General features: G+C 40.3%; 2 protein-coding genes across 6 annotated transcripts in view; both read right to left on the bottom strand.

The window, feature by feature from the left end:
- Positions 1-1,751: 1,751 nt before the first annotated feature.
- On the bottom strand, positions 1,752-13,354 carry ARPP19 (cAMP regulated phosphoprotein 19). Its single transcript, XM_063412379.1, has 3 exons — positions 13,130-13,354; positions 8,280-8,402; positions 1,752-5,010 (listed from the first exon to the last, which is right to left on the bottom strand). The coding sequence occupies exons 1-3, from the start codon at positions 13,172-13,174 to the stop codon at positions 4,840-4,842; spliced, it is 339 nt and encodes a 112-aa protein (XP_063268449.1). The 5' UTR covers positions 13,175-13,354; the 3' UTR covers positions 1,752-4,839.
- Positions 13,355-17,993: 4,639 nt separating this feature from the next.
- Positions 17,994-23,375, bottom strand: part of ATOSA (atos homolog A) — a 46,869-nt gene continuing 41,487 nt past the window's right edge. For all 5 annotated transcript variants that reach the window (XM_063413030.1, XM_063413026.1, XM_063413029.1 and 2 more), the window contains one exon: positions 17,994-18,595. In XM_063413030.1, coding sequence (XP_063269100.1) covers positions 18,442-18,595 — 154 coding nt within the window. In that variant the 3' untranslated portion in view covers positions 17,994-18,441. The remainder of the gene's footprint in view (positions 18,596-23,375) is intronic.

Below are 23,375 nucleotides of genomic sequence, written 5' to 3' on the forward strand. Positions count from 1 at the left end.
GAGTTGTTTGTATTAGGTGCAGATATATGGCCTTCACAGCTAGGAAACTAAGGTTAGGAAATTCAAAACAGAGATTAGAAAAAAACTTGATTCTGCTGGGAGTTCAAACTAATGTGAACAGAAATTAACCCGTTTTCTGCCAGTATGTCCAGGTTTATCAACCACGACTGCTGTTGCTGTCCCACACCAGAAGTCCCACTCCCAGCAGAACTGGACATCCACTCTCAGTGCTGTAAAAAGCCCAGAATGTGTTACTGGGAACCACTGTCCCGGTCAGGGGTGAGATTTTGGCTAAGTTGTTTGCAATAGCTGCTCTTTAGCTGTCTGCCAAGGCAAAGCAGAGAGATTTATACTAAAGCTACAGTCATATTTCATGTGCAACACTGGAATAGCAAACTGAAATGTCAGTTTTGTTTTCTGAAAGGACCTGAACCTCCCCTCTGTGTGATGCTTCGTACCCGGTATTCTGAACCCTTTCCTCAGGATCTCTGTGCTAAATTCAAAGACACTCATTGCAGGAGTTCTCCTGGACTGTGGATTACTGATCTCAGCCATTCACAGCTGGAGCTCAGGAGCCAAATGTAATTATAAGCCACAGCAAAAAATAGATATCTGAGTCCAAAATATGCTATGATTTGACACAATTTGCATAAACCAGGATTTCAAATCTGCCATTAAGGACAGGAATTGGGGGCATTGAAAGTTGCCAAGAAATAACCTGTTGGAAATGTATCCAGACTGACTATTTTAAGAGGCATCTCCTGCATCAAGTATTTGCTGACAAGATTTTAAAAGACCTCATCTCTTACCTTGCACATCTTTTTGAAAAGATGTCATTTTTTTGCAGAGCATAGATCCCAGCGTGTTCCAGATAACGATGTGTAAGTGATGTTACTGACACAGTCCACGTGCAGAATTTTATACTCAATTTTATGCTTTTTTCTTCAGCAGTTAGCAAGCATCTGTCCTATCTTTTTTCTTACATCTGTGTTCTGGTCATATCTATGATCTGTTCAACTGTGGCAGAGAAATTCCCTGCTCACATTGGACTTCCTGTTCTGTTGTCACACTATACAATGAGGGAGCAGGGAGTTCTCTGCCAGGCCCATATTCTCACACTGCAAGGACCAGGCCCGGAGATTTCAGCTGTAGAAAACAAACAGGGCTGGTTTCAGCCAGTACTGATGAACAGTTAAGAACCCTGAAATGTAATGCAAGAGATGTAGGAAGAGAAACAATCCTGTGGCACGCAGGTATGCAGAGCACAGAGGGTGTTACTATAACCTAGAGGACTGAGCTAACCATGCCAAGAACACCCCATGGATCCAGAAGCTGTGCAAAGACCAGCACCGAGCCTCAGGCTGACTGGGAATTTAGTGGGAATTTTTTCCAGCACTTTCTGGTGCTAGAAATGTTGCCAGATTTAGGCCAACAGTCTAAAGCAATGCAAACTTTTTGCAGCAAGCTGGTTCCCAGACATCCCCTTCATTCAGTGCAAGGGACCCAAACAATCATCTGTTACAGTTTTCAAACAATAAGCTTTAATTGCCTTAATAGAAAAATAAGCACTGAAATATATATAAATGTGATTACATTAAAGTAATTCTGTAGTCTAACATACTAGAAACCAAAGCCCAGTCATATTTTTAATGATACAGAGTAGCAAGATTTAGGGTTTAGAAATTTTCCATAGGGAATACCGAAGTATCCGGTATTGTTTAGGAAACAACAGTAAAGATGAGACAAACCTCCACGGTGCAATAAAAACTAAGTAAATCAATTTATTCTGTATACTATACAATGTGTAAGTTTGTAAAGAACAATTGACATTTTTATCACCTTAACATCTTGACTGGGTGTAAATATGTCCAACAAAACGTACTCCTGTGGCCTTTACACAAACACTGTCCTACTACATCAAGAACAATGAGAGGGAAGCCTTTGGTGTTACAGATTTGGGGACATATCTGTGAAGTTGTAATTAATCCACTTAACTATCTCAAATAAAATGTTGGTGCTATCTGCTATTACAAGCCTACATGAGTACTACTCTAACAACTAAACTCTATCTTTAAAGGCAAGATATGAAAGGGACTGCCAGTCTACAGTGTGGACAGGTTTTCTTTGAAAAAGGCAATTATCAAATGGTAAAACTCATATAATACATTATGTACATCAGTTTGGATAGCTGAGTTATCTTGCTGGAGTAAGCTGAAAGTAAGCATCGATCTGCAGTCATATTCCATTTACTGTTAAGTGACTACTGGACCTAAGTTTTATACAGTGTATAGAATCAAACTAGCTGTGCCTGCTGCTGAGGTCTGTCAGATGTGAAGGCTCAATCAGTCACTGACCTAGTTAGTATTACAGTACTTCAAATATACACATGGATAATATGTTCATAGCTGAATTTGTAGTAATCTTAGGAACTGTAAGTCACTGAGTGAGCATCGGAAGAGCTTTGTTGTCCAACCAGCAAGACAAGCTGAGTTGTAGCTTAGTGAGTGGAATGTTTAAATTTAAATGGCTATCTTTTTTAAACCTTCCCAAACATCAAGAGAGCTCACCTTAGGGGAGCTGCAGAATAGTGGCACCAGACAACACACAGCAAGTCACCTTAAGTTGTTCAACATTTGTTTCAGGCCCAATCCTATCACTAAGTTTCGATTTTATTTATACATAGAAAAATAAAGAGGGATTTTCACATTAGAACAAACATTTATAAAAAGCAGCTTGCTTCAGTATTTCCATGTTATCTCCTCCAGCCTAATTTCTTAAAGAAGTAAAGTAGGTCCCTTTCTTCCAACTGTTCTGCAAGAAACCACAAATTATTTGTAAAACTAGTGGAGGATAAGGAATAAGGACAGGCTTGACAAATCCCATCTAACTACTAAAAAAAGGCTATAAAGACTTGAAAAGAATCAGGATACCAATTTTGAAATTCTCTGGAATTGGTTCTCTGAATCAAAAACATTACATAGACACCATATGTTCTAATCAGAACAGGACCAAATAAAGACTATTCAATTTCTCTTGGCCATTTTGTTTGCCTCTAGAAGAGCATTGCAGAAGATATGGGCCAGCATTGGTTCTGACTAGCAGTCCTTTATACCCCAAGACCTTTCTGAATACGTCAGCACAAAGTACAAGCTTCTAAAAACATGCATCTTTAAGTGTTCTCTCTTGTAATACTCACACTGGTGCTTTGTTTCTAACAGGCTGTTTTTCCAAACTATTTTTTAAAGAAAAAGACATTCAGTAAACTGATCTTTTTAAAGAGCTTCTTGTTCTCCCAAAGACTGTGACTACCTATATGAATATCAATTATATTATGGATCATACTCTACTTTCAACATTCTGATTTCTTTGAACTAACATGTTTTAAATGCATCAATTCACCTGACTAATATCAACTATCTATTTGGTCTATCTGGTACTTACAACCTTCACCATAGCCATGAACTGGAGTTCATCCCTATTTTCTGATATGAAAAGTTACCTCTTTCTCAATAAGCCATTATAGAAATACCTTTCCAGACATTTGTTTCCACAAAGTCAATGAGGCGCTGCTGTACAAAGAAAAGGAAATAATTTACTACCTCTTCAGGAGTCCAAGAAAAAAAGAAAAGATATCCTTCTGCTTCTAGAAGTCTAAAATAGCCCAAGGACAATTACAGATCAAATGTAAGTGAGCCTAGATTTGGTGTTTGCCACACAGGGAACTCTCTAAAACAGTACACTTAGCCATATTCTATGCCAACAGACAGAGCATTTCTGCTTTAAAAGCTTAAACAACTGCTGAACAGAAAGGGCACTTGCCTGTAAATATAGGTACAAATTCTAAATTTATACTTGAATGTGGGATATTGTTGTGAAACAAAATATACAACTGCAAAAGCGTAAGGTTGAGTCAAGTGTAAATGTGTTTCACAGATTTCAGGTATACCATTTTTACTTTCAGTAGCAAGATTCTGGGCTCTTAGTTTCAGGACAAGACTTTGAAAGGTACAGAATCACTTGTGCTTTGATTGGCACATTATCTGCTTTTTAAAATGTAAAACTAATAGACGTTTGCAAAAGGTTGTGCAAAACTATTGTATTTACAAAAAATGGCACAAGAGTGAATTCAACAGTCTATGCACATGCACACTTCATCCACATCTTCAACAAAAGTGTGTCCTAAGCTACGGAACTGAAAAGAATACCAGCTTCAACAGGCAGTTGTCAATAAGCACTAGGTTCACAAGAGTTACACCAGAATGGGCAAATATTGCCCAAGTAAAAACTCTATTGTTAAAGCTGAAACAGGTTTAAGGCCGTTCAAGTTCAAAAGCAGAAACAAAATTCAATCAGAGCCCTGTCTTTGTTTTTATACATGCTTTACCATCTAGCAACTTGTGGTCTAAACCTCTATTTTAGACAACAAACCCAAACACGGAAGAAAAACCCAACACAACTGGAGGTTATATTAAATACAAATATGCTGTAATTAAGATGAAATAACAAAAGCAGAAACATTAGAAGTTGTAAAACTTGCGATGTCACTTGCTGGAACCAGTCCTACACTAGGAAATGGGCAATATGTACATTTTCAAGTAGATTACATTGCTCTAACCAAACTTGTCCTTTTTAATCAGTGCATTTTTCTCAACTAGTCCAAATACTACGTTTTACTCTTAACAGTATTCCCTTACAATAGCAGCACATGCTATCGCTACCTGCAAAGCTGTCAGTCTCATGACTTAGTGTAAGAAAGAAAAAGGGGGATGTGAGGGTGAGAAATAACTATTAAGGAGAAATAACAGGAATGAGAATAATCATGCAGTTCAGCTGTTCTGGTCAGCCAGCCAGCTTGCTAGCAACAAGGGATGGTTTCCGCTGTGGAAGATCCTGTGGAGTAGGAATATGGTCACCAGTCACTTCTGTCTTGTCAGGAGCTGCAGTAGGCAGTTGCTTATTCTTCATCTTCGCTTTAGCCATGTTGTAATCACCAGAATCAAAGTATTTTTGCTAGAAGACAAAACACGTATATTTAAGAGCCTGAAATCTTATCAGATGTATATACTGAGTTATATTGTTAAATAGATATTTTAGATTTTAAAAAGTTGTAAAATCTCAGTGATTTGTCAACGTACAAATTCTACATTGATTAAAAAAAGGTCTTATCAAGACTAGTAAGCACAGACAGCTGAACTCTTAACATTACTGTGAACAGTAATCTGAACATTATTTTTGCCCTGGTTTGCCTAAAAGTTCATCTCCCACAACTGAAACCTTGGGGTTTGCAAATTTTGTTGCAGTGAACGAGTTCTGCTACACACAATAACCAAACAATGCAAAAATTAAAGCTGGAGAACAGGGCCTGGTCTATCACACCAGAGCTCAAAGTAGCATGAAAGTGCATGCTAACAAGAAAACCTCCTCTCTGCACACATAAAACAGTGAAACTGTAATCCCTGAAGTTCCCAAACCAATTATTTAGCAAAGTCAAATCTACAGTACAGTCCTTCTGAAAAGCACTATGTCAAGGAAATTATTATCCCCCATTCCATTTTTTTTCTGAATACAAAAGTAAACGAAATTTTAAATTCCTAGTTGAAAAACAGTGTTCTTTAATATATCAGCAAGTTTTTATTAGCATTACTTTTAAGAGTTATCTACACATGTCAAAGCCATATAACTGTTATTTATCCACATCATGGTAAGATGAGACATGGAATTTCATCCAAGCTCTGCACAAAGTCTTCGGCTGCTCACTGACACATTTTGCAGGAAAGGTTGCATTGTTTTTACATCTTACCATGAGCTCTACCACTAAGAAACTTGTAACCCATGATTTTGAACAGATTTCATAGAAGGCAAAAAAACAGAGATTCCGGATTAAGATTTACACCACTAACTACTGCTAACAATCACAACCATCTCTGAAGAGTAGACCACCCAGTCAGAATTGTAGAGGCTTAGTCCTCAGCTGAACAACAGCCATCACTGCCTGCTATGTTTCAGTGCTCCTGGGCAGCACACTGCCACCACAGCCTTTATTCTGCATTAGTACTGCTCAGCAGTTGCTAGACAGAAGTAATTTGAGCACCTGACTTAACAGGCCTTTACCAAAGGGGGAGCAGGTTGTTCAGACAAGACCTTCTGAAAACAGATTTAAAAGCTCCCTGCCAGAGCCCTGAAGTTACTGGATCTGTTTCTCCCATAGTCCGTCGTATATCTGAATCCCACACTTTTATTTATAAACCTTCCCAGTGCAGTCGTTTTGACAGTGTAATCTCTATTTACACCATAATGTTCTAGCACTACCTCTGCAGCCTAGACTCAAGGTAGAACACAATCTGATTTGGAAAAAGGCTTTCCCATTTTGGTCTTTAAGACTGAAGCAACCCAAAGAAACTTTTAAACAGCAAGTAGGCAATAACACGACCATTTGATCTTTAGATATGATACAGCTGTTAGCAGAAATCTTTCTGTCCAGCTAAGAGTTCTAAGAATGCCCCCACAGGAGCATGATGTAATACTGTTCTCATCTACCACCATTCCAGAGAAAGTGTGCTAGTGTAGTGTATGCATCAGATGCAGAACATTTCTGGACAGCAAACATGAACTGGCAGAGTGTGTCCTGGCTGTCAAACCGAAGATGATTTGGGCTACAGCTGACCCCAGAAGAATATCTGAGAAAACTCACCATCTCTCATGCTTTAGAATACCAATGCATTTCTTCCTTTAACTTATTCCTGTATTTTCCTAATTTATTCTAGCTTCTCACATATGGCCTGTATTTGATCATCCCTTTCAAAGCCAACTATGTCTGTCCAGGTGTCTTCCTGTCAGAAACAGTATCTGAAAGCACACACACTATCCTCACTGTTTGAACTTCATCAGTGCAGGAGCCCAAAGTACACCAGAACCCCTGTCAAGTAAAGAAGCCTCCTCATTTAAGACACTGAGCACACTAAATCAAAATAATGAAAAATAAATGGAATGAAGTTGTTATTATTACCATATCAGGAACTGCAGGAGGCCTATTATGAATTGGAATCCACAAGTTTATGCCATCTTTCATCAGAGTAGAAAAGTCAATTAAGATGACCATGGATCTGTCTGTGCTCAAATCTGAAAGTACATGCTGCAATAGCCTTTGCATTCACTAGTGTATAATTAAGATGAAGATATTGTACAGGCTGTTATTGCTGGTGGTGAGATTCTCTCACATTTGCACCAAGAAGTCGTAATTCCTTTATGGCTATAAATCCTTACTGAGTGAATGCTGGCCTGTTTTCCTGAGATATCATCACAATACAAACTTACCACTCCCTTTGTGTCTACACATACCCTGAATGCAGTGAAGTCTCACTTAGCAGCGTAACTCAGAGGGAGTCACTCACCTACCACCTGCCCAGGCCAGCAGCCTCTAACTCTGCTTCACACCTTCCAACTTATGAGACAAAGATTATCCAAAAAACCTGGAACAGGTTCAGTTCCCAAGAGATGTTACCAGATACCAGAATTAGATCATCACTGAACCCCACCAGCTGGTTTATACTTGGAATCACTGCGTGTACTGAAAGGGCCTAGACAACAGTAAAGAAACCACAACGGTGTGACAGCAATTAAAGCACCACCAGAAGCAGTGACAAACTGCTTCAGGATTATTCCAAGAACACAGTCCTAGCATGCCTGAAAGGCATTACATAATCATTTTATGAATAATTAAACTAAAAAAACCCAGTCAAATAGCTAAGAAAATAAGAGGCACTAGTTAGATGTGGAACAATACTGAAATATTAACTCACTCTTCATTCTTCTGTCATTATTTTTGGGTCTGGGTGTACATCTAGAATTATATAACCATTCTCAAACCACTAATTTCAGATGATGCCTGGTCTAGCAGACACCAAACTTTCATATGCTAGAAACATAGATAAAGGGAGTGGACATCAATTTAGTGGGCATAAGAATGGGCAGGATAAAATCACTACAAAATAAGGATGAGTTTCTATCCCTTGGGTGTTTACTATAATGTTTTTTTCAAGTCTATCACAGCAGCTTCTAAGTTTAATTTTTTATAGCAAGTGTGGTTGAGCCACTGATGCTGTAAACAGCTATCCTGCCAACCTGGCATCTGTTCTGCAGAAACAGAATTCTTCATGCTTTCTCAAAATTTAAGGTTCTTAGGACTCTTTTACCACGTAAAGTCCCATGGAGTAGGAAAAACAGTCGCAGATACAGGAATTTTGGATTTTTTTTTCTATACCCTGTCGACAATAACTTACTCCTTTTTGAAGCCTCTTCCTCAAGAAGTCTGAGCCTCCTGGCTTCTGGCCCAGATGAGGGTATCTTGCTTTCAATTTTGCTTCTTCAGCTTTTTCTGGACTTAACACCTTATCCTCCATCTCCTGAAAGACAGCAAGTGATACTGTAAGTGAAACACACAAAATGTATATTTATGCAGAGCAGCTTTGCAGGTAATCCACCCACACGCCCATTGCTGCTACCAAGTGAGCATAACAATTATCTGATTAGACATTTTCATACATTCTTTCTCCAATGCTGACAGCAACTGTAGGAGTTCAGCCTCCCATTTTAGACACCTTTCCTGGAGATGCTGAAGATGTGCGCACTTCCCTCTCAAAGAAAAGCAATTTGAATTATTCAATCTTGAAAAAAGACTCAAACAAAACTCTTTTTTTTTTTTGGTCAAAACAAGGGGTCCACTAAGAACAAACAAATATTGAATATTTGAGCAAGAACCACAGGACTTTTTTTCCAAATGCCTGTTTCATCACTTAGTTGCGTTGGCAGATTGGCACGTCCACTGCCACAGATGGGAATGGCTGCTCCAGCTGTAATGTGTTGATATTCACCGTGAAACAGTCTCAAAAACATGCCTGCTGTTACATTAATAACAATACTGTGCTTCTCTATGCATGTCTATAATTATCCTGAAATTATGAGGATGAAGACAGTTGGGTAGTGCATTTCTGTAAAATAAAATGCCTATTTTATGAGCATACTGCAAAACATGCATGCTCAAAATAATAATTTAGAGATATTCATTTGGCAAAACTGCACTTGCCTTTACTTCACCCTCATCTGTTCCATGTCCATGTAGCAATTTGACATATGAAGTACAATTTACTCTATGGGATCATTTCTAAAATATCTTTCATTCAAAATTCTTGGTTTGTTTTTTCCAGTATTTGGCCACAACCTTTTGTTTTTTTTAAAAGAAAACCTAGTTCAGGTATATATATATATATAAAGTAATGATTTGCACTGACTGCTGTAGTGCAGAATTGTTCTTATCACCTGAAGTCAAAGGAAGATTTTCGGGCAGGAAGTAAGAATTACCACTGAAATCAGGAGGGCATCATTCATCTACGACTAAGATTTCATGTCCACTCAGGGCTGCTTAGGCAGCCCCTTTGTACTCTTCGTACTCTTTCCCATGCCTGTCATCATCCTTTGCATTGCATCAATCAGCATGATTGCCTGTACTCCCCAGTTAGGGTTTACAGAAACTAATTCAACACAAAAATAACCATTTATATTTTTTTCTTCTCCCCTTGTTGGGCTGTTTCATTTGGACTGGCTTCCACGGGCTGGATGAACACCCAGCTGCACACACAGGTATGTTAACAGCAGCAGGGAGGACAGGGACACAGCGAGCAGGGAGCCACTTAAGCCAGAACTGCAGAACGAGAGCCACCACCACACTCCCCTACCCCCAGGTGCTCCTTGCTATCTCTCATAAACTGCTCCAGGCTGTGTAAGATTCAACATCTTTCTGGTAAGGTGCCTCAGAAACAAAGATAATAACAGATTTAGAATATAACATTATTTAGTTGCTCCACTTGGCCAAAACACCTAAAGAACAGCTTTGCACAATACAACAGGAAACTGAATTAACAGTTCTCCCAGGGAAAAAACAGAAACCCTCATAACAATTAAAGAGAAACTTCAGTGACAACCGGAACCAATGCTTTTTAATAGATGAAAATGCAGCTAGGCAATAGAATGCAAAATCCAAACACGAATAAAGGGCAAAGTTTCCCTGATGCCACTGGACACAGAACTCCACCATTTCTCACTAGGCAGTATCACACTAGCCAAGCCCACGGTCCTCATGCGTTACAAAGATCACGCAGCAGCTGCTCTGCCTATTGTGGTTCATCAGAATGCCAGCATGGACTGGATTTGCTCAAAAGTAATCCCTTCAGCTCAACACTTTGAACATCTAATGCTGAATCACTGGGTACTCACTGCTGAGCCAACACACAAAGTATTTGAGGGGGCATATTTTGCCACTAAAAGCCAAAAGGACATATTTTTTAAGACAAGAGGACCAACAATAAATAGCTTATATAAATATGTATTCACGGTGCATCAAAGGAGACATTTATGCAAACTCACAGAGCTGACAAATTATGGCACAGCAGGCAATCCACACAAAAACACCATGTTACGCATCAATGCAGCTCAAAAGGATACAGAGCACGGCTGCTTCCTCTTGATGACCAACAACAACTAAGACTCAAAATCCCACAGAACATAAATTAAAGAATTTCAATACCACGACTTGGGGTGTCAAACAAAACCAGCTGATGGCAGGTTCAAAAAATACTTAAGACAACAGCTCTTCACGCAAAATACAGTTAAGCTGCAGAACTCCTTTCTGAAGGATACAGGGGATGCCAAGAATTTAGATTCAGAAATCAATTCGATGTATTCATTTGCAGCTCAGGAGCCTTTTAAACCAGATTGCTGAGACCTCGGAGAGTTTCCCTGGGAAGATCACTGCCTGCACGTCCTGATCCTATATTCTTCTGAGGAGTGGATGGTATTGAGCACTCTCGGAGATGTGCTGCTGAGCCCCGAAGACTTTAGTCCAAGCCACTCCTACATTCAGAACATTCTCCCTTGAATTACAGAAGCAACAACCAAGTGACTAACAAATGACTCGGGGGTGGGCAGAAATCAAGATATACCACGCTCTTCTTCCAAGTGACAACCACACAAAAGTTATAATTTTAGTACTCCACAGGAATCTGACACAGCTCATGAAGTCATTAAAATGATCTACCAGGAAGGCAGTAGTTACCTAACTCACCTTAAGACAGCTTTTGCTTTTAATCTTTGCAGAGGTTCTAGTGGCATAAAGTTCTGTATCTGCTGGACAACCGACCTGCATTACTAAAAGGAAGAGCCATGAATGGCTCATCTTTAGCAGAAGACATCAGACAAAATGCAAAACAGAAAATGGGAAAAACATGGTAGCAGCACAACACTAAAGCAAACTGATGTGACAAAAGCCAGTTCAGCAACAAAATGCACCACCTTTAAGAGTTTCCTGAAAAATACAGGCTTTCAAGGCAAAAAGAGTCAACCAAACATTCTCCTACGTCTGAAGTTTCTTTGTTTCTGAACTTCCCCCTGCCACTGTCCTGAGTTTTCACACTGAGAACAGGAAATGCTGGTCTTTGGCAGAATTTCAGTTTGTATCACTGTAGTCAAAAACCTTTCTCGCTCAGCACAAGCTTCTCACAGCATGTCAGAAAGTTTAGAAAAAGCTCTGATCATGAAAACACTGCCCCAAAGTTCATTTAGGGGCGCCATCTTTTTTAAGCATAAATATGAGTAAGTACTGCAAAATGGGTTGTTTATGTAAGTGTTTCAGAGCTAAGCATTAACCGAGTAAATGTTCAGTTTTGTCTACCCAGACAAATAGTTTTAGTGCAGGTTAATATTGCAATGTCATAACGGCACTGCTATCCCATTATCAGACCAGAACATAATCTCACAGAATGTAAAGTTTTGTTCTATTGATGTGATAGAATTTTTCTTGAATACTTTACCAGAACAAAACCAAATTAGGAGAGCAGCAAGGACCTTCCATCTCTCAAATAAAAGGTAATTTCTCCAAGCAGTGCATAAGCATGATATTTTAAGACTTCAGTGTGAAAGTTCATTAGAAAAATCAGTCCCAGTCACCTGGCTTCAGCAGAATACCCTAGAAGGCATTACAATAAACTTGCTGCCACATGTTTAACTATGCTCTTATTACAGAGCTATTCTAGGAGTGCTGCATAGGCCAGGGACTTATTTTTATAGGCTTTGAACAGGAACAGTATCCCTTCAGCAGCCTACCTAGCATGAACGTTCAGTCACGCTGCAGAGCACACCTATTTAAGAGCAGATTACAGACCTGACGAGAAGCTGGTTCTGATTACCGCACCTATTGAGAAGGTATCACTTCACATTAAGCCCCAAAGCTCTACTTGTGCGACTAACTCATATTATAAATTGTAAATTATTAAACAGAAACTTAACAGCGGAGGTAGATTAAGCTTTTTCTCATAGCGTCCTTCAAAGCAGTACTTGTGTTTCGTAACTTCTCCGGATCATAGCCGCGGGGATTCCAACTGGGCTCCCACAGCAATGACAAGACTAAAAAACAAACGGCTTCTTAAAGTCACAGCACAGCCATCCATGAAACCAAACCCCACTTGAGAAATGATACAATTATTAGCTAAGGAGATAACATAAGAGGGACGCCACAAGATAACCCAGCCAGTCAGTCTTTCTAAAATCCTTAACTAGCACAGGTCACGGTCTTTGGGATTTCTGCTCCTGAACTGATTACGTTAAAGGCTGAACATTTTTTATAAGTGAAACAAACGTTCAGCCTGCGGATTATGGCTGCTGTCCATCCCGCCGCTGCGATCGTGAGCCGAAGCCCATCGTGCAGGGCGGCGCGGCCCGCGGAGCCCCCGGAGGAAGCGGGGCCGAGGCCGGAGAACGAGCGAGGGAGCGCCACGGGCCGGGCCAGGCCAGCGCACAGGGCCGAGCGCTCAGGAACAGCCGCTCCCGAGCCATCATGGTGCTGCGGCTCCTCCGCCGCCAGCCCCACACGGCCGCGGGGCCCGGCCTGCCCGGCGGGCACCGCCCGGGCCTGCTGCGCGCCGACAGCCCGGGGCAGGCGGTGCTCTGAGGGGCGGCCGGGCCCGGGAGACGCTGCGGCCCGCGGGGCTCCCTGGGCTGAGGGAGGGAGAGGCCCGGCCGCGCCGATGGAGGCGGGAGAAACCCCGCGGGGCTCCCTGTGCTCCTCGGCCCGGCCACCCACCTTCTGCTCCTCGGCCGAGGCGGGCTCGGGGCTCTCGGCAGACATGGCGCCGCGGCAGCGGGACGGCGGGGCCGGGAACGAGGGAAGCAGGGAAGGAGGGACGGAGGCGGGCGGGAGGCGCGGCCGCGGCTCCTCCGCGCTGCTGCTGCTGCTGCCGCCTCCTCCCGCACAAGATGGCGGCCGCGCGCGCGACGGAGCGTCGGCGGGGCCAGACTTCCTCCGCCTCGGCCCCCGCGCGCGGGCTGGGCAGCGGGGGCGGGATCCGCCTGCGCCCCGCGCGTCACGTCCGGGGCCGCGGGTTCGAGGCCCGGCTTCGGGGCGGCTCTCAGGGGCTGCAGGGCCCCGGTGCCCTGCCCGGTAGAATCACAGAATTACAGAAACGTCGGCGTTAGAAGAGGCGTTCCGTATGGTCCAATCCACCCGCACAGGCGTCACTGTAACCACTAAACCACATCACCGGGCGCCAGAGCCAGACGTCTCAAACACCTCCAGGGATGCAGACTCCACCGCCTCCCCGCGCAGCCTGTTCCAGTGTTTGACCAGCCGACAGTGAAAATTCTTCTAATATCGAATGTGAATCTCCCGTGGCCATTTCCTCTGATCCCCACCTCTCCACAGCCCCCCAACCCCGGCTGGTCCAGGCTGCAAGGCCTCCCCTGCTCAGCATCAGGATAAGGGGAAAAAACCTTTTCTGCTTGGCTGAAGTTAGTTCTTTTGGCCACTTCCAGTGATCAAAAAATATAAGGAGCTGAGTCTTCAGCAGCATTACTCGAGGATCTCATGAATCCCAGACAGCAGCTGACGGGATAGGAAGGTTCAGTCCATTGGAACAGTATCAAGTTATACAGAGTATTTTATTCCCTCCCCATCTACTTTTCACTGTCTGGTTCTTGGCTGAAAAATAACCTGCTGTGGACTCTCTTCAAGAGTGTACAGGAGGGGTTTAAATAGCCCACCATTAATAAATCTTTAGGGGTCCCTAAATAAACGGATTATGTGAACAGCAAGGTGTGGATTCTACTTAGCACACTCAGGAGGGAGTGGCTGGGCCAGGCTTTGTGCGATTAATAATAATCAGAAGAACACCAAGAGGCAGGTCAGAAGGGTCTGTGAAAGGTCTGCCAATGATTTTGCCACAGCTGAATTGTACTAAATGTTCCACAAACCAGTAATTGGAAGAGGTTTTTTGTGCACCTGAGAGATTCATCCAGAGACCAGGACCACACAGCTCTGGGGAACCCAAGGAATGTGCATATCCCTCATTCAGAAAAGGATTTAGCCAGGCAGATTGCACAGAAAAATAATCACAGAATGCACCACTGGGTTTTTTCCTAATGATGAAAAAAGCCGTGATACTGGTGGGTGTGCCACATTTGCTTCTAGCAAAATCAGGGAGAAATGGTCTGAAAGTGTGACAAATAGAGCAACATGGAAAAATATCATTAAAAGGATGAAGTTAATAGATTTTAAAAGGAAGAAGAACAAAGCAGTGACAGCAGACAAGAATTGAAACTTCAGGAATGTCTTGCAAATCTCTTAGGAAATTAATGTGAGGGAAAACAGTTTCAAGGATTCAGCAGTTCCTTAATGCAGTTATTTCTTTAAGGGAACATAATGTAGAGGAAAGATGGGAAATAAGTTCAGAACCTCAGAAAAAGCCCAGGTTCTTCAATGGCCTCAAATACAAGAAAGCAGTCTACAGAAACTGGGTCAGTTTTTAAGGATGTGTATCTAAAGCAGATCATAAAGACAAGGGGGTAATGAAACATTATTGAACAAAACTTTTAAAGGATAAAGTGTTTAATGTTTCTTTTTGTTGAATCTGGCATGATCAAGGTAAATAGTGTAACAAAGTATATCCTCTAGGTGGAATAAGGAAAGACTGATTTACAGGTTACTTTAATTAGTTTTGGTAAATATTTTCAACTTGTATGAAAAAATATCCTTAAGAAATTAGAAAATGACAGAAGCAATCTCCAGTTAATTACTGGTGATTCATATAGGAACCTGTAAAAAATGAATGGGTTTCCAGGAGTCACTTTTCCTGAATCTGAATAGGAGTATAGGGAGGACAGAATACAAGCTATATAATTAGGCTGTCAATAACAACTTGAAAAATCATCTAAAATAAGCACTCAAAAGAAAATGAGTAGCTAGGCAGGAATTCACAGTTAAGAACAAGAGTTTCACACAATCATCTTTCCTTTAAGAAAAAGGAAATAGACCATGTGGAGAAGTGGGTGAAGGTGGTTTGAAGTTCCAGATGCCTTCTGGCATTAATAAGGCTTCTGACACTTTCCCATGCAAATTAGGGAAACTTAATTAGATGAAACTTTAATGTGGTGGATGCAGGTTTGTTGGAAACAGCTATCAATTCTTCAAGCAGCAATGCTGTGTTCAGCATAGGAAATCTTGGGTAGTGAGAGAATAAAGTTCAGTAAGGAAAATTACCATTTTGGGAACAAGCAGGTAAGGCATCTCTTATCCTGGGTAACAAGGTGAATGCAAGCTGACATCTCCTGATACTGAAAAACAGCATATTACAACAGGGTGCATGGAGAGGACTTGAATCCATATGATTTATCAACCAATTCTTTCAGTCTGATTGGCACAGAGAGGCTCTGACTAGGATGCTGTCCAGCCTCACACACTTCAAGACTGATTCAGTCCAAAAGAAAAAAGCAAAGAGCCAGAATGTAAGAGGTGCAGAAAATAAAGGCTGACTGAACAGTTTGGGGTTGTCTTAGTTATCAAAAAAAAAAAAAAAAAAAAAACAAAAAACAAAAAACAAAAAAAACAACCACTGAGAAGGGAGCTACAAGAACTGAACTGTTTGCTTATACTGAAAAGGCTAAGTTGTATTTAACTCAACTTCAGCAACATTTAGTTGGATGTTAAAATCTTTATATAACTATAACTAAATGTTATACTTTCTCATGGTAAGTATTATTTATTACTGGAAGAGATTAGTTGTAGCAGCCATCACTGGAAGCCCTTATAAATCACTCAAACTTTTATTAAAAATAATTGTATATGGTTGAGCTTATTGAGGAGTAAAGAGAAGAACCTCTCAAAAATCAGTCTAGTCTTAAACTTAGAAGGTCATGTGGAATTTAGTTTGTAGTTTATGAGCATCCAGCATTTTTCCAGGTGTGTCCCTAATGGAAAGTGTTTACTCAGATCAAGCTGTAAATGGAGAATGACTCAGTAAAATCAAAGTTGTGCACAGATAATCCAAGGTCACTTTCATTCCAAATCCATATAGGGACTAAGTGTAGTTTGAATATTAAAATGAATACAAATTTATTTCCTAGACGTGACTTGTAGTAACCACATATTCAAAATCCCCATTTCTTTGCTATTCAAAGAAATTAATGAACGGAGATGACTTCAAGAAGCCTATTTAAATAAAATTATCAAGATACAAACATTGCATAATGTCAGTGCAAAAAAAAAAAAAAAAAGGTCAATCTACTACAGGGGAATGGTGACTTTTCATTAAAAATGTGTCCTTTCCTCATGCTTTTTTTTTCATTTAGCATGCAAGCAAGCTGTGCACCATGACACAAATAAGCAGTTTAAGGATACATGCTGTTTGCTTATGACTCAATAGCAGCTACACAAAAAGTAGGACGCCCTCTTGATATCCTAGTCCAGACCATAGTTCTGTACACAGTACAACTGCAGTTGTCTTTGACTCTTCTGCTATCAAAAGAAACCTTTTCTCAGTTTTAAAGGGCCCACAAATGACTAGAAACTGCAAACAATTTCTTCCTGTAGAGTTTTCCCCAATTCTCTCTAAAACGAATGCTAGGTAACCTTTGAAAACCTGGTGCAACAGAGTGAAAAACACTGCTGAAGTGGGGAAAGGACTCAGTAGTATCTGAGCTTTGCCCTTTTGGAGCAGCAGGCATTTGCATGTACAAGATAGTTGATAAGTATCATCTGGAAAGTCCAGTCTCCCTTACGCTCCCTGGCAGACTTCCTGGAGATTTCATGATATGCTGACTTCTCTCATCTAGGGGCAGTGCTGAATATACAAGATGCACATCCACCCTTTCTCCAGTCTTCATCAGATAAGCATGTTAAAGGGCACCTTGCATATTACTGACACTCTAAAAACCTACAGCGAAGTAAAGAAAAACACAAATCAAGGTAACACAGTAGAGAAACTCAGATCTTCATCAAATGTCATAAAACTTCATTTCCATGATTAAATATATAGCTCAAATATAATCAAACGCTTCTAACTTTATTTCTCTCAGTTACACAGTTTAACACTTAGCATAAACTGTTCATCTGACTGTTTTGTTTTAGGAATACACACACATATCAGAAAATAGTCATATGCCCAGTGTAGCATTGCTAGTAAAACTTCCTATGGCCACCTAGTGGCCTACATGGAATTGACCTAGGAAAAATATCTGGGATTACATGAAGATCCTCTCATCTAAAAATAAAACAAAAAGTACAAGTTTCATAGCTTTTGCATATATTTGAGATATAAATACTAATTTGTTTGCACAGTACATCCTTTAACACAATTTAGGAAATAAAATGGGGGAGGGTGCAAATTTTATGTGAGGAAAACTAATAACAGAAAGCAAAATTAAAATGGCCCTTAAGAAAAGAAATTGAGGGAGCAAAATGTGAATTGAATTAATGATCTGAATGTATGAGTAAGTAAATAATCTGCAATGTGGTTGCAAGTGTTATTAAATCTGGATGTGAGAAAAAATGGAAAATGGTACCATTAAAGAGAAAAAACAGCTAAATGCTTGCATAGTATGAAATGTTATGGAAATTCATCTGTTGTCCCCATTTTCAATAACTTAAATGAATATCACTTAAAACAGCACACAGATTAAAGACATCTGTATATATTTCAGATTTCAATATTAATGCCAAAAATACATAGTATGATTTTACATAGGATTTATGCTACATTAGAACACTAAAGACAAACATCACATGAGTATTAAATGAAACATTAAATATTAAATAACTGAAAAATAAAATAAAAAGTGTAAACACTAAACTAACTTGGGAATTTGCTATTGCAACACATCCAATGAAGTGGTTTTAAACAGTACAAAAAGATTAGATTTAAGTATGTTTCCAGTCTACTTGGAATACACAAAGCTCATTCCAGAAACCTTTTAAAAACTGGTCCAGGATCACACAGAACCTTCTTTCTCTTGAGCGCTATTTTTATTCCTTTACAGACTTAACTTTATACTGTTGTCTCTACCAATCTTTGCTTGCAAGGAGCACTCAACAGTAAAATGAATACTTTAGTTTGCCATTGTTTGCTAGCATCTTGGTGAAAACTGAGGATTTGTTGGAGATTCAGTGTAAGATTTGAGTTCATATGCAGCGCCGCTATCAACTTCCATGGATTTCCGAGAGAATAGGAGCCTTACATCTCTGTGGAGGTAGATCTTTCCAGATTTAGAACTCTGGAACCTGAAAAGATACAAATGCTTGTGTTATCTAAACCAAAAGAATAAACTTTAAAAATTATTAAATAAAATGCACTCTTAAAACATTAGGGCCAAAACACATTTGAACAAACAAAATTAGTCAGTTAAAATGAAAAGAGGAAGAATATCCTAACACTTTCATTCTGCTTTGTTTCTTTTGACATTTAAAGGTTCTGTTCCTAATCACCAATGCAGTGCACAGCTTTGAAAGTGGCATGGAATATTTGAAGTTCACACTGCCATTATGTACATTGAAGATTAAAATCCTCAGCAATCAGGAACAGAAAAAAATTGTCTTCAGTGAGCACTCCTCAAAATGTCCAAAGGGTGGCCTGAGCACACAGAAAAGGAGATTTTCAACTGTATACAAATAGAATATGCATTTCAGTTCCAGCAATCATACAGACAGATTTCATTGTTCTCTTTATGAATGTAACACTAGAAAGTTTATTACTGCTTTACACCACACTCTAAATATAAGAAGTTGTCTTGAGAAGCAGTAGGTACTGGGATCTCTGCAGGCAGACAAATTTTTTTGCACACACTAGGGAACATTTCAGAGAGACTGCAGTTCACTGGCCCAGTCAAAGTGAACAGTGGTGAATTTGCCTTGGCCTATTCTTCTTTTAGGCTGCAGCTGAACAGCCTAATTCAGGACCTGCAGGAACGTGCCAGTTCCACTTTCCCTGGGTGTTAACAACCATATATAGGGAGACAAGATCTGCATTTTACAGAATTGTATTCTATAATTTTCATGTGGCAGAACTCTGTAATTTCCTTGTCTTCACAAGGAAAGGCAGAAGAGCCTAAGGAGCATTTCTTACAGCAACCGAACTTAATGTCACTACCACTATGCCACAGTGAGAGAGAAATGCTCTTGCTGCTGCAATAGAAACAGAAAAGCCATTGCTGTTGTCACAACAAGGTGATACCATGCTGAGAGAGCAATGCATGCTGTGTTATCATGTATGACAATTTGCACAGATTTTTAATAGGCTTTTATGTATTGACTCCATTGAAGCAGAAGCAGTATCTCTAGAATAAACCTATGCACAATTTGACTGAAATTCTGAGCGGTAGGATAAAGACAAGAGCAGAAGATCCATCAAGGCTTTATCGTCTGAGAAAGGCAGGTTGCAGAAATTCTGTGATTCTGATTCTGTGGCACTGTTCTGTTCAGGCAAGTGATGCACAATAGCCTGTAGTCATCCCCACAGCCAGACAAAGGAAAACTCTGTTCTCCTAGCTACAACTGTCAAGGACATTAAATGCAGCAGGGTCCAGCAGAATGCTCCTACTGGCTCCCACAGAGATCTCATCCATCACTATTTATTTGCTCAGTGCTGTCAGTGTGTAAGCCCTTTACCTGATGGGCAAAAGGGAGAAGACACTATCTTAAGAGAAGATGTGGAGGAGAGCACAAGGACAAAGAGAGAGAGAGACAGGGACAAAGGGACAAAGCAAACCCCACAAACAGTTAACTCAGAATCTAGCTCATAATGTATTTTAAAAGGAAAAACTTTAGTGAAAGGTCTTTTGCAGCAAAAGTATGATTGAAATTAATTCCTATAGATCTAGTTATCAAAGCACCATCATAAAACAGATCTCAATTCCTACTTTGCACATGGAGCTTTCAGAAGAATTATTAGCATGGTCTATTTTTAAACTTCTCAGGCTTGCTCTTTTCTATGACTGCAAGACTCCCTTTGCTCAGTAAATAGTGGTTCCCTGCAACGTGACTTTTCTGAGCATGACATTTCACAAGGATTGAAGAAGGATAAGTGTGAGACAGCAGCAAAGTTCAAGGGATTCTTCTCATGTCTGCATCCATTACCTATTTTTTTTTTCTTTTAGATAGGTCTACCCTAGTTATTTGGTTTAGAAATGTTGCTTTTTATGGGGACAAGCATTCCCCACCCTTGCAGGGTGGTGATGGAGTGGCCAGCATGGGACTCACTCCAGAGCTGTGGCAGCTCCAGTAGTTCTGTGTAAAGAAATTAAGAAATTTCTCCAACACGACCAAGGTCTCTGACAGACTGTGTCCTATGAACAGCAACAACAGACAAATACAGGAATGCTTAAACACACAAATACCAGATGCTAGAGAGACTGGCAGAGGAACTTTACTGAAGAAATTACAAATACAAGCACAAAGCCCCTATATGTATTTTATAGGCCATCAAAATTCACAGAGAGAGTAATTCATGGAAACAGAATAATCCTGAAAAGCATGATAATCATGAAAACATATAGAACAAGATGTGTTTTGTAAGTGAAAAAGTCTATACCACACAATCTATAAAATCTGTAAGTAATAGCATTAGGACAAGGAGAAAAATTTCTAGATAAGAAAAAATGCTGAGAGACCAGAAAGATCAAAAGCAGCTAGTAAATCAGTAATAGCAGGTATCTTCAGCTTTCTCCAATAAAGGTGTATGTCACATTAGGACAGCATTTTAAAAAAGTTTCTCAACACCTTGAGGAATCACTACTTTTAACAACCAGTTTCAAGCTTACCCTCCCACTGAGCCCTCAGCAACAACCCCTGTTCAGCTGTTAGGCAACAGCAGCTATGCCCCAAGCAATTCCTGGCATGGTGTCAGTAACTAAGGCTGTTGACCAAGCTTTAAAAACTCGAAAAATGCTGAGCTGTGGGCAGGTTAGATGTTTAATTACTTTTTACAAGGGTGCCAGAACGTGACCTAGAAACCCACAGATGGTCATCATCCCCACAACGCCAGGCACAAACAAGGCACACGCAGAGCTGAGCTCACAGCTCTCATCCTCAAGTAGATTTAATTACAAGACAAAAAGTCATTGCTTCACATGCAACAAAACAATTATCCCCAAAGCATCTTCAAAAAGCAAACTGCAGGTGCAACAGCTCTCGGGGGGTTTTATAATGAATAAAGCTCTGCTGTGTGTGCAGCTACACTCGGTACCTCCATCCTGGAGCTGCGGGTACGAGTACAGTCTGATGGCAGATTGAACAGAACCAACACACAGAGCTGCACACACAATAAATCTGACACTTTAAAGACTGTTGTAGAAAATCTGGCCGCCAATGCTAAGCTCCAGACCTATGCAAGCGTTTTTGCTGAATTACCACTTGAAAAGAAGCTTTCATAATGTGAGTGCTGACAACTGTGATTAAGGCCTCGCAAGCAGATGCGACCACAATGCAGCTCACTGGTGGTGACTTCATTTGTTTTTTTTAAACAAAATTTCAATATGTGAGCTTAAGATGCTTGTGCTCAATGAGTACTGCAACTAAAACTGAAAGGCTGTTCTGAGTCAACTTGAGCAACAAACAAAAGTAAATCTGAATAGTTAAAACTTTTTAGGTTTGCATAACTTCTCAGTAAAGCAGGCTTGAGGAAACTTTGCTTTGAAAAATAAAGCTTTAAAACCAACTTACATTAATTAATCTACTACTAAGATTTTTTAAGCCATCCTAATTAAAATCCTTCTTTAGTAACACAGGTTACTAAATGGACAACTGAGTCTTTTGTAAAATTATAAGTGCTCGATATAATAAACCACAAGACAGATCTAGATAAGCTACTTTAATGTTTCAAGGAGATCTGCCATTCTTACATTATGAGAAAGGACCCAAAGCTTGAGTTTATCATTGAAGAAAAAACTTGTGGCATACTCTCTAGTTATTCATTTTCCAAAGTAAGCAGCTAAGCATCATAATTATGATTTTGGGTTCTCCATCAGAAATGGATACATTTCCAATTACACATCATAAACCTGTGAACTGATCCCTACCAGAGGTCTGAAAGCTGAGCTCAATTGTACAGGTATTTCAAAATGAGAGGCATCAGAACTGTGACATTTCTGTCTCTCAGCAGGTATCAGAAATAGGAAGCTATTAAAAAAGACTTCTAGCTGTATGTCTCTGCTCTCTCCAGATGAGAGAGCGAAAAGCAGGTTTGCCTTCAGATAGAAGTAATTCTTGAGTGTGTCAACAAGAAATTTACAGACTGCAGTGAAGCAGAAACTGAAAAGGGACACAAGACCACTGCTCTTCATGCAGGTATGCCAGACTCAGCTGGCCACAGTTTTATCCACACTGCAGCCAAGACCTGTCCCCAGTTCCTCTGCACAGTCAGATCAACACAGCACCTGAACAGAGCCTTCTGTTGGGACTACACACTTTTTCAAAATTTGCCCTAAAGGAAAAATTTTAGAAAGTGATTAGGTTAGACCTTGCAAGTTAGTGTGGCCTGAAAGGCTGAATTTTAATCCAGGCTAAATTTCAGAATGAAAACACTGTTTGACAGCCTTCTCATGACACTATTTTCACACACCAGTAAACCAACACACTTTTTTATGACTGTCAACTTTCATTTAATGGGAGAGTCTGGCTTAGAATCACTGCTCTAGATGAGGTTGTGTTTCAGAAGTCTGTTGGATAGAAATCAATGCCATTAAATAGGAAAAATAATATATACCAGAAATAACTGTAGAACAATAGAAAAGTGTAAGATATTTGATTCTGTTCTGCTTGCTCACTTCAGAATGTCAGCTGCTGATGGGTTTTAAGTGCAGCAGTGAAAGCCCTTGGTCTGTGTGTACAGACATTTCTTACTACAAAAGCACATGCAAAAAGTCTGCAAACTGCAGGGGGACAGAGTATATCCATCATTCCCTTTGTTTCCAGCTGCAGCCTCCAGAACACCCCAAGAGCAGCAGCACAGCGTCTGGTTTCAGGCAGTGCTTTGTGAATCATTTAAGGAAGATTGAGTGAATATTTT

This window comes from Prinia subflava, chromosome 15, assembly GCF_021018805.1.
Source record: "Prinia subflava isolate CZ2003 ecotype Zambia chromosome 15, Cam_Psub_1.2, whole genome shotgun sequence".
Classification (NCBI taxonomy): domain Eukaryota; kingdom Metazoa; phylum Chordata; class Aves; order Passeriformes; family Cisticolidae; genus Prinia; species Prinia subflava.

Coding starts and splice junctions, on each gene's coding strand:
- ARPP19 (XM_063412379.1), bottom strand. CDS start 13,174: ATGTCTGCCGAGAGCCCCGAGCCCGCCTCGGCCGAGGAGCAGAAG. Junction 8,403..13,129: donor CCTCGGCCGAGGAGCAGAAG/GTGGGTGGCCGG, acceptor GCTGTCTTTCAG/GAGATGGAGGATAAGGTGTT. Junction 5,011..8,279: donor GGAAGAGGCTTCAAAAAGGA/GTAAGTTATTGT, acceptor TTTGTCTTCTAG/CAAAAATACTTTGATTCTGG.